Raw genomic sequence first — 11,357 nt, forward strand, 5'->3', positions numbered from 1 at the left:
GGAGCCCTCACACAGTGGCGGGAAGGAGGCAGAGACCTGTCTGCACTGAGGACTGGGGCAGGAAGCTGAGGCTGGCAGGATGGCACTTAGCTATGGGAGAAAGGAAAAAGATGGTGATGGGTACTGTATATCTGCCTCATGCCTTCAGAGTGACAGCCCACAAGCTAATGGCACTCAGCCCTGGGGATGCAAAAGTGCCCCAGGCAAGCTGTGCTCCTCCATCCTTGGCAAAGGGATTGCTGCTGCAGCCAGGATCCGGCATGGCTCCTTCACCTACCATTCCAGAGTCATTGAATTTTTTTGTAGACTAGAAAGTGAGCAAGACAAAAAGAGTTTTGCCTTTGGTTAAGGGCACATTTTCTGGCAAATTTGGTAAATAGCTGAATATTCTGGCATCCCCATAGTCTGACAAAATTCCTCTTCTGAATGCCTGAAGAAAAAACAAATCTGAATTTCCTCCAGTTTAGCAAAAGGCTGTGCTGGTCAACGGGAATCTGCCACCTCCTGAATCCCCCCTCTGGAGGTCAGGCGGCACAGCAGCTGCAGCCTTAAGCTGCTCTCCCTCCGGCAGCAAGCGGTCAAGTTCTGCTGTTGGCCTGTGAGAGCCTACAGTGTCCACAGAGTTAACACTAGACTGGAGCGGCACAGCCCTCAGCGGGCAGGAGCACTGGGAACTCAGGCCTCCTTTTCAAGGCCAGGATGAATGGGAAATATGCAAATGGCCGCCTCCCAGGAGCGGCAGGGGAGGGCCTGCTGCTGGCAGGAGGGCATCACTCCACTTGGGTCTGTCACATGAAAGCGTTTGTATTCCTGCCGCTGGCCGGCTCCTGGCCAGGCTGGGGCTGTTCTCACCAGAAAACAAAAATGTCTTTCAGACCAAAGCAAAACGAGGCCCCAGCTGGCCCAGGCAGGCCATCGGGCGTTGTTCACACTGACCCACTATGAACACCAATCACTGGGGCTCTCACTTTGCACCCACTGGAAGGAACCCACCATCTTTGGAGAGGGAACTGGAGGCCTCAGTGGCTGCTGAGGAAAGCACTACGTAAGGTCGGGGGGATGGAGGTGGGATCCAGAAAGAGGGTCAGCCCCCTCTGAGGCTCTGTTGGTTTTGTGCTTTTCAAAAACAGTAGTGGCGGAATCTGGAGTAGCACCCTTTTTTTGGATAAGGAAACTTCAGTTATTCTCACAGTGTTGACGGTAAACATGGAGAAAGAAATGGGAAGAAAAAAGTGCTGGTACACAAGAAGACCCTGCAGTGCACAGAGAGGACTTTCAATAATGGAGGACACGTGTGTCCTCTGCCTGGTGCCCACACTCCTGCTGCCACAAGTGCCCTCGAGTGGGAGGTGGGGATAAGGGCAGCCCAGAGCCCCATGTGCGGGATCACTAGCTTCCAGGGCTGGGGCTCCTTCTTCAACCAAGGCTCCATGCCAAGGTCAGGCTTCTATCCTTTTTTTTTTTTTTTTTTTTTGGCTGACTTTCAGCAGCCAGAACACTGCTTCTCTGACACCCCATGGTCACCAGGAGCTGCCTATTAACCACAGCACAGACCTTGTGCCCTGTGGAGCATGGATGCCACTCAGACTCCCACTACCAGGAGAAATAGCACAGCAAGATCTCAAACACACATGTGGCCGTTGAGCCTGAGAGGACATCTAGGACAAAACCACTTTGGAGTTGATTTTGAACCAACAGGTGGGTTGGTGGATGCTCCACGGATCTCCTGAAATCCAAGGGAGATACGTCTTGTCAGCCTCTGGGGCTAAAGGAAACTAGTATTCGTTTGGGCCACACAGTATCTTCATGAAGCTAAGGTGCCAGGCATGTCTCTGTGAGAGGTCATGGAACTGTCCAGGGAGCAGAAGCAGGAGGCAGAGGAGACAGGACACTTCAGAATGACCTGGAAAAGTTGGCTCCACAGGTCATAGCCTTCCATATCTGGTCTGTGGCAAGGAGATCGGGGACACATGCACCCAAATCCCCTACCAGCCTACTGGATGGGGGAAGGCCCAACCTCCATTTCTCTCTAAACCCTCCCTGCCACCACAGACAGACCTAGGCTTAGGGGAGTTGGCCTGCAGAATATGCATGAGTTGGCTGGGCATGGTGGCTCACACCTGTAATCCCAGCACTTTGGGAGGCTGAGATGGGTGGATCACCTGGATCACCTGAGGTCAGGAGTTTGAGAACAGCCTGGCCAATGTGGTGAAACCCCGTCTCTACCAAAAATACAAAAAAATTAGCTGGGTGTGGTGGCAGGCACCTATAATCCCAGCTACATGGGAGGCTGAGGCAGGAGAATCACTTGAACCCAGGAGGCAGAGGTTGCAGTGAGCCAAGATCACGCCATTGCACTCCAGCCTGGGCAACAACAACAAAGCTCTGTCTCAAAAAAAAGAAAAAAGAAAAAAAAATGCGTGAGTTGAAGGTGTCCTCAGAGAATCACATCCAGCCCATCTGCTGGAAAGCACAGTCACGATGAACACTGAAGTTCTCCAGCCACTAAGCACGGTCCTGAGGTCTATGTGGCTTCATGCAGCATCAGCTCTAGTGGCAAGGCAGAGTGGCCAGAGCTTCCCTTCCAAAGCAAAGGGGTCACTGCAGGCCTGGATGGGTCTCCACTGAGTCCACTTTCTCCATACTGACAGTTGTCTTCCTCTCACTGGCCGAAAGGCCTTACTCCAGCCAACCTCCCTGTCCAATCTCACTGGCCAGCTCACATGCCACCTTGCTGCTCTCTGTCCCAGCTCTAACTGTCCTTGCTGTGCAGCCTCTAGCTGCCCTTTCTATCCAATATCTAGTTGACCTCACTGTCTCTCCCAGTGACATTTCTGCCTGTTTATAAGGCAGGATCTGCAGTCAGTATCTAGAATGGTCTGCAGCAAAGCTAAGGCTGGGACAGGGGTGCGTGGGCAGGAGGAGTCCCACAGGGGAGTCTCAGCCCCTACAACAGTCCATGAGTTGGAGGGAAAAGCAGAGCTTTGTAGCAGAGCTGAGTCTTGATCAGTCCCTTGGAATCCACATCCTGCACTGGTGGGCCAGGCTGTGCTGAGAGTGAGGCGGGGTCCCAGGCACTGGTCAATAGGGTCTGTCCCAGAGCTGCCCAGTCAACCTGGGCCTGCCTACTCACTCATTTCTCCAATAGCTATCAATTACTAAGTCTGTTCCTGGCCCTAACAGGTGCCAGCCCACATTTGCTTATACCAGGGGCTGAGCACTAAGATGCTGATTGTTCCCTCACTGGCCTGGCTTCCTGCTCTAAATTCCCAGGAGACAGTGATCTCGGAACACAAGCTTAAATGGGCAGATGGCAAATCAGAAGCCATTCCCAACTCCCCCAGACGCCCCTACTACATGCCTGGCTTAGGTGCAGGGAGAGGAAGGGTATCTCTGGGAAGAGCTGGCAAATAGGGTCAGGTGAGACTTCTTGGGATTTGAAATCCTTCTGGCTCTGAGAGTATTGGTTGGGTCTCAGAATAGATAGCTCAGCTTGGCTTGAAATTTCTGTTCCAATCCACTTCCCATCTTCCCATTTCTGCCTGTCCCAGGCCCCAAGATTCACATGAATTAGGAGCTACACAAAGGAAGTAGGCCCAGGAATAACCACACCTGCCACAGATCTCCCAAGGCAGCCGAGCAAATGATGAGGAACCACCCCTGGGCATCCTGAAGGACAACCCCAAAGGCTCAAAGCAGCATCTCATCCACAGCACTCCCCTAACCCCACCAATCTGTGGACCCAGTGGATGGTTAGTGGGAACTCTGGCAAGGCCAACGCAAGGAATGGGAGCATCACACCAGACCATCCAGTGAGGTGAGGACCTTCACTGGGAATTCCTCTCATCTATGCTTGGCAGAGTGGCCCAAGCTCCCAATCTGTCAGGAGACTGGAACCTTGGAGCTCTAAGGAAGCAGCAGCCCTCAGAGAAGACTCTCTTCCACAAAACCGGTCACCCAGAAGCTGTGGGTTCACTAGTTCATTCATTCATTCAGCAAACACTTCTGGAGCACCTCCTTCTATTCCAGGCTGCACTGGTTCTCAGCACTCAGGGTTCTCCAGTGAAGGGTAACCTGGCCCTGCCTGCAAGGAGTTTACACCTGCTTTTCCCTACTGCTTCTAACATATTGGCATCATCCCCCACCTGGGCACAGAGCCTGGCATCCTAGCAGGAGCACACTCAAAATCTGTTGTTTACTGATTGACTTGTGGTAAGGAAACAGCTTATAAAACACATTATTAAAATAAATTACTCTCAGGGAATTCTTTAGTTTATGCAATAAACACTTATGTACCCTGTGTGCCCAACTCTGGGTTGGGGACATAGACATGAGACACCTGGCCCTGCCCTCAAGGAGACCATGGACTTGTGGAGGAGGCTTCTGGAGCACAGGAATAGTGTCACCTTGGTCATCCACATGCCCAGTTCTACCCACACCTCCTTGACACAACCACTGCACAGAATAAAGCCAATGCTGCTTGGCCTGTTATCCTAGGCCTGCAGAGCCCACCTCTGGCAACCTCACTGGCCCAGCAGAATTGGTCCTTCAACTTCATTCAGTCCTATTGCCAATCTTCCCTCACACAGGTCCCTTGGCCTGGAATGCCTTTTCTTTTCCTACTCCCTTTCTGCATGTTAGAATCCTGGATCCCCTTTAAGGAAAGCCTAACACAAGTTATTATAATTTTAGCTAACATGGCTGGCTGATCATGCCTGGTGGTCCCTTCCTGGACTGAAAGTCTGAGAATGTAGCCTGACTCACAGCTCTTACAAGTTGCTTCACCACTGAACCTCGCTGAGTCTCAGGGCCTCACCTAGGCAATGGGGAGAACACAACACAGTGTTGTGGGAGGATGGAAGGAAAGTTTGGAGAATCATAGACAGGGTGCTTGACACATGGTAGGTGCTCAGTGAAACAACAGCCAAGTCAGCCTGTTTGCAATAGTTAATCCCATAAAAACACCCCTCCACACACACCTAGTACTTAATGAGTATTTGAGTGCCTACTATGTGCCCAGTGCTGGCTGGATACACAGTGTAGCTTCTGTTATACAAAAGCCTGTAACTTTTGCCCATTTTTATAAACAAGCCAGAGCCTCATGATCACTCACCCCACGTATGGGACAGTCCTGAGTCCCATCTGGGGCTGTAGCTGAGCCAAATTCAGCCTTCTGAAGGTCAACCTATGAATCCTTATAACCACAAGGGACAGAACAATAGCTGGAGAGCATAATGACTGGGTTCTGCTGCCCCCTGGTGTCAGTATGTTCCTACCATATAGGCTGGAGAGCTGTGAGAAGGTGCTGCGGGCAAAATCCTGCTCCATGCTGGTGCACCTTGTACAAATTCAGGCTTTCTTTGTGAGGCATGTCCCCAGCTGGCCACAGAGCCACCTGTTCTGCCTGGAGCTCTACCATCTGTCCCAATTCATAACTGCCATCTCCAAACCCCTGGGGTGGCCCTAGACCTCAAGTCAGTTCTCTTCCCTAACGGGAGCCCAGAGTGGGGTAAGGGGAGGATCTCACAGGCCTGAACTAAGCCAAAGTGTGCAAGTCTATGCTTGCCCTAGGCATCTATAGCCAGGAGCATGCCAAACCATTCTTTAGACGGGCAACCTTGTCTCGCCCCACCAGGGCCAGCCCCACTTCTCCTAAGGCAGAGGCCAGGGGTGGGGGCTTATCTCTTCTCCTTACTGGAGCCCAGCCATGACTCAAGCCATCCTTGGACCACATCTATTCTTATCCATAACATCATAACGACCTCCTACTACCCTCCTGGACTCCATTCTCTTCCTCTTGACTCAGCAGCTAAATGGAGGCCTCCTCTACCACCCAAATAAAACCTTCTCCAGAATCCTCTCCCACAACCCACATTGCTCAGGCACAAGACCCTGAAGACTCATCCCCCATTGCAGTTCTTCCACAAACTCTGCTAGTCTGGCTTCCTCCACTTGGATCTTGGCCTCCCTATCTCTGACAAATTCCCCTGAATGCTGCGGAAGCCCACTCATATGTCACTGATGGTTGGGTATATGATTGAACAGATTAGACCCTGCGGCATGGGGCTGCCTTAGCCTAGAGGAAGGTGTGCCCTTTTAGAAAGTTATCCACCAAGAGTGAGACTTCTTCCTACTTTGCACAAAGGTGCTGTATAGGCAGGCAGAAGCTCTGATCCTCTGCTCCCATTGTCCTCTAGGTGTTTATGGCACTGAGGGCATGCTTCCCCAAACCAGACCTAGCATCTGACTCATGCTGGACTTATTTTACTTGTCTCCTTGTTTAGTATTCAACACACAGGTGAGATCTGGGCTGGCCCAGGACTCATTGCTGGCCTCTCCAGCAGGCAACAGGACAGACACAGCCCAGAACAGATGGCTACCTCCCGCAAACAACAGTCAGCTCCTCCTCCTGGTGCACTGCCACACCCCCATCCCCGACTTTATGTCATCTCTCCCTGAGGGCCCTTGAGGGAAACCCTTGCCTGGCCCTACCTTGTCTCCCTAGGGCCAGGTTAGGTGGCAAAAAGCACATAACTCTACTAAAGAGAGACATTGCCTCCTGTTACTGGCTGAGTGGAAGGGATCTGGCAGCTGCCGTGGGACCATGGGACCCTGGAGATGACAAGGCAGAGCATGTTCTCAGGTGTGCTCACAGAACTACAGCTCTTAACTCAGGAGTCTCTTCTGCCACCAGAGAAAGGCTGGGGGCCAGGTGGAGTCTCAAGGAGGGTGGATACATAACTTAAAATGCCCCAGCATTTGTCTGGGTTATTCTATCCAATAAGCACCACAGATCAGCCTCAGCCTCTTGCTTTTTGCATTGGGAAGCTCGGCCTCTGTGGAAGCAGCCACTACCTGCCCCAAGAATCGCTCCTGCTTGACGGTTCTGAGGCCCTGTATAGTCTCTCAGTGAGGCAGATCCCCCAGTTTCCCATTAGAGGAGGGAGCTGACCACTGTAGGAAATGCTCCACAAGGAAACAGGACTCCACTTTGAGTCAGTGCCAGCTAACCCTGCTCACAGACAAGGACCCCACAGGGTGAGGGACTTTTTCTCATAGGCTGCTGATGACCCCGGTCACAAGTGGTCTTGCAGCCCCTAGACACCTCCCTGCAGCCACAGAAGACCAAGTCTTCAGAGAGCTGACCTTGGACCCATGGCTGGGTGGGGCCTCCTGAGGGTAGGGCAAAGGGGTCCTGGCAGTGGGGAGAGGCTCTGAGAACATCCATCACTCAGGCATTAAATGGTGGCTGTTACTACCACCATCACCATTATTTTAATTATCCTTGCCCTTTACCTCCAACCCCAGCTCTAGCCCTGCCCTTGTCTGCTGGATGTGCCTCAGGACTAGAGTTCCCCTGCACAGCCGGTCACAGACACTGGCAGACAGAAGGAGCTTAGGGAGCTGAGGGGATTAGGGAGGCTTCACTCACTCTCCCAGCTCAGGGGAAGTGTCCCTGTGGCCTAACTTAAGGAAATGGTGGTGGTGAAGGAAGTGATTACTTGGCCCACCAACCCTCCAGGTTCAGGCCTGATCCAGCCAAGCACTTAGCATTGGTTGATCAATTAAAACCTCGAATGGAATCCCAGTCTGCCAGATATCCATGTGACACTAGGCAAGTCAACTGACCTCTGAACTCAGTAAAAAAAGGGATGGTGCCACCGACCTCCTAGGGTTTTCCATGAATATTAAATAACACATACAAAGCCTCAGGTAAGGATTTCAAAAGGGTCAACTTCCTCCCCTTCCTTGGCTCAGAAAAAGCTTTATTACCACTTCTGATGGTGCTGTTTGAATGTGAGATAATAATAAACACTAACATTCATAGAGCATTTGCTGTGGCCTAGGACAGGTTTAAGGCCAATTTAAGGATCAAGCACTGCACACAAATTATCAGGCTGAATCTGCACATGGGGGTTGGGGTGGAGGTGGAGATCCTTTAGTGGTATTATATTCTGGAGGACCCCAGGCTCAGAGAGGGGAAGTAGCCGGTGCGGGTAGTAGAACTGGCAGATAAAAGGGCCTGTGGTGAGACTCCAGGTGTGGGTGTATGGGGGGTTGAGGGAGGTAAGCGCGGAGGCGGGATCGAGCAGGGGTCCTTGTAGCCGCCTAAGAAGTGCAGTGGTGAAGCTGACTCCTGTGAGGTGGAGGGGAGGGGTCTGGAAACAGTGGAGACACAGCAGCCCTGGGCAGAGCAGAGGAGCCAGGTGAACCCTACCTTACAGAAATCTTGTACTCTGGCTGAAGGACGGGCAGGGAGGGGTCGTGAGGAAGCCCCTCGCCGGGATCAGGAAGCCCAGGTCAGTCCGGGTTACATAGCTGACCTGCTGTGGGACCTCGGGGACCAACACCCTCGGTTTCTGGTCCCAGGAGATGGACAAGGACGCAATGTCTGTTCCTGGCCTTGGCTCAGGGCCTAATCTGATCCGCGGATGGTCCTTGCCATCAGGGAAGGGGGACGCAAGAACTCGGCGGGGGTTTGTGGTGGGGTCGCAGAGAGCAAGCCCCCTATCTCCCTCCGCAGACCCAGGTGCTCCCCAAACCCGGCCCGGAGCCCGCGAGAACTGGGGGCGGAGGGTGTACTTAGGCGGCCCTGGGGACCTTGACGGGACAGCTCAGCAGCAGGCGATGGGGGCTCGGCGGCCGCGGAGATGTAACACCTCCACCTCGGGCGAAGACCTCATAGCCTGCGGGAGATGGGAGTCCCGGACGCGGACAGGACGGGCACTTACCTACGAATAGCCAGAGGGAGCCCCCCGACACGAGGAAGAAGGTCAGCATGGCGGTCAGCGGGGCCCGGCCCGGCCTCCCCGGCCCGCAGCCCCGCAGCCCAGCAGCCCCAGCAGTAGCCGCGCCGCCGCCGCCGCTGCCGGGTATTTTTAGCCCCCGCCCTCCGGCCCCGCAGCTCCCGCCTCCCCGCGCCGCTGCGGAGACGGCTCAAGGGGGAGGGCGCGGCGCGCACTCGCAACCGAGCCTTACTCCCTGCCCTGCAGCCTGGCCGGGTCTGGGGCTTGCCCCGCACTGACCGCGGTGTCGGAACCGCCAAGCTCCCGGGCGGGGGAGGGGCCCGGCCGCAGAGCGAACCAGCCCTCTCCGGCCCCGCTCCCCAACGTCAGTACCTGTCATTCTGCGGAAACCGGCTGGAAGGGGGAGCACGGGCGACGAGCGCCAGAGCGTGACATTGAGCCCACCCCGCCGCCACCCACCCCATCAACACGCGACCCTGCCCCCGCGCGGCTCGCATCCTGGCTTTTATGGCTGGGCAGGCTCGAATGGCAGCCGGGTCGCGGTTACCTGTCCTAGGAGGTGCACACTCCTGTGGGCTGGTGCCTGCTGACACCAACGCCCCCTAGGACCCAATTTTGCAGACATGGGGAGCCTCCGGGTGCCACCTCTGCAAATCAGTGAGGGGAGGGAGTGGCAAGTTTTCACCTAGGCTCTGACAAATCGGGCAGCTAGACCAGATAGTGCCCAGATCATCTGGGGACGCACGAGTTCAGGTCTGAGGCTACGCAAGGTCACAGGAGACTCAGTGTGATCACAGGCTGCCATATGTGTTCACCAGTAGTAACATGGTCACAGGCAGCCACATGGAATCACAGGTGTCTCATGAGGAAATCATGATCTTCGTACACAACTGTATGTGGCACACGAGGTCTCAAGAAGCCCCTCATAGCCACAATGAATGGCCATATAGCCACACACAGCCACAGATGCCCACACTGCTGGGCAGAGGGCTTGGACACCTGTTGCAGTGTCTGCCATTGAAAGGAGGAAGCCCAGTTGCACATTTTCTGAAATAATAAGGGTAGGCATCCTGGTGGGCACCCCATGAACATCTGCACCTCCAAGCAAGATCACCTCCTCCCAATGCCCTTGCTTGTTTTCCTCAAGCATGCAGAGCCCACCAGGACTCCAGCACCGAGGACAGCGCTCAGGCAGCCGGGCCTTCTCTATACGCAGCCCTCCCAGGCCAGGAGCTGGCTGAGCCACAGCCCAGAAAGAAGAGGATAGAAAACCAGAGAGCAGAAGTCAGGAAGCAGAGAGTGGAAGAGCAGGAGATCTCTTCAGGCCCACCAGAGACCATCAGCCATGAATGCATGTGCGCCCACAGCTCAGCAGCTGGGTGTGTGTGGGGGCCTGTATCTGTAGTACGAGTACATGGCATGTATGTGCCCAGGCCTGTGTGCACCTTGTAGTGGTGCAAGTGTGCAGATGTGTGCCTCTGAGTCACTTCCAATCTTTACAATAGGATCCTACACCTTCTCCATCATAGGATCTGGACTCCTGGGAGAGCTGCTCCAGCTTGAACTCAGCCACAGCCTGGCAGGGACTTTGCTGGGATCTCAAGCTTGGCAGGGCTCCTCCAAGAGGGTGTGACAGAGGCTGTGTGGCAGGACTCCTCCCAGCAAGTAACATGGCTTTCAGAATCCCCCCACCCCACCCATACACTCCCACTGGCAGCAGAGTAACTGGAGATCTGCTGGTACTGAAGAGGAGACCCAGAGGAACCAGAAGGCTGGGCAGAAAGAACATATCTCCCCAGACCAGACTGGTATAGGGAGGTGGTCAGGTAATTTCCCCATAGGCCAGTGGGCCAACAGAGCATTTCTTCACAGAGCAGGGGGCCAGGAGCCAGGCTGCAAGCCTCAGGCCTCTGCGGCACTCAGCTGCAGGAGCACTCCGGGCCCTATGCGGCTCTGGCAGCCTCCTCTTCAGAGTGATGTCATGGGACACATTTAGCTTGGCCTCCAGCAGGATGTCGCATCCCGTTACTCTCCCTACAGATGTCTCTGCTACTTGTGAATATTTTAATTCAAAAACCAGTACTGGAGCTGTGACTGATTCTAGCTTAGCCAAGTATTTTTCTGTTTTCCTCTGAGCATGGCTTGGCTTCCCCTGAGAGATGGGGACAGAAAGGCCCTAGCCTGGTTGTGGGATCATGGCCAGGTCTCTCTCTTCTCTAGGCCTGTTCCTTCCACTGAGTAATGGGACTTGTTCTTTCCTGTCCTGAGTTCCCAAGGTCTTCTTCCTTCTCTGTGAGTCTCAATCTGTGGACCATCTGCAGGCATGGGTAGACGCTGTGACTCAGGCCCTAGACTGCATGGGTGTGGCATCCATGGAACCCAGGGCCCAGAAATGCCCAGGCCAGGCTGGGGAGCCCTTGGATATCCCTCTTGGTCCTTAGCCAGCAAATCCAGCCACCATAGCTGCCAGCCATGTTCACACATATCTCCTCCCAGACTAGCATCTCTGAGTGGGTTGGCAGGCAGGAGCCTAATCATCTATTTGCAGCCCTGGCATGGGGTCTGGCCCAAAGAATGCAGAGGATATTATCCCATTTGACAGAGCAGAAG

The 11,357-nt window shown here is 54.2% G+C and overlaps 1 protein-coding gene across 11 annotated transcripts in view; it reads right to left on the minus strand.

Moving 5' to 3' along the window:
* ACSL6 (acyl-CoA synthetase long chain family member 6) overlaps nt 1-9,419 on the minus strand; it is a 58,265-nt gene extending 48,846 nt beyond the window's left edge. For 2 of the 11 annotated variants that reach the window (XM_016952772.3, XM_016952773.3), the window contains exon 1: nt 8,733-8,868. In XM_016952772.3, coding sequence (XP_016808261.1) covers nt 8,733-8,781 — 49 coding nt within the window. In that variant the 5' untranslated portion in view covers nt 8,782-8,868. 11 annotated transcript variants of the gene reach the window in all.
* Between the last annotated feature and the right edge of the window lie 1,938 nt (nt 9,420-11,357).

Source organism: Pan troglodytes, chromosome 4 (assembly GCF_028858775.2).
Source record: "Pan troglodytes isolate AG18354 chromosome 4, NHGRI_mPanTro3-v2.0_pri, whole genome shotgun sequence".
Lineage (NCBI taxonomy): Eukaryota > Metazoa > Chordata > Mammalia > Primates > Hominidae > Pan > Pan troglodytes.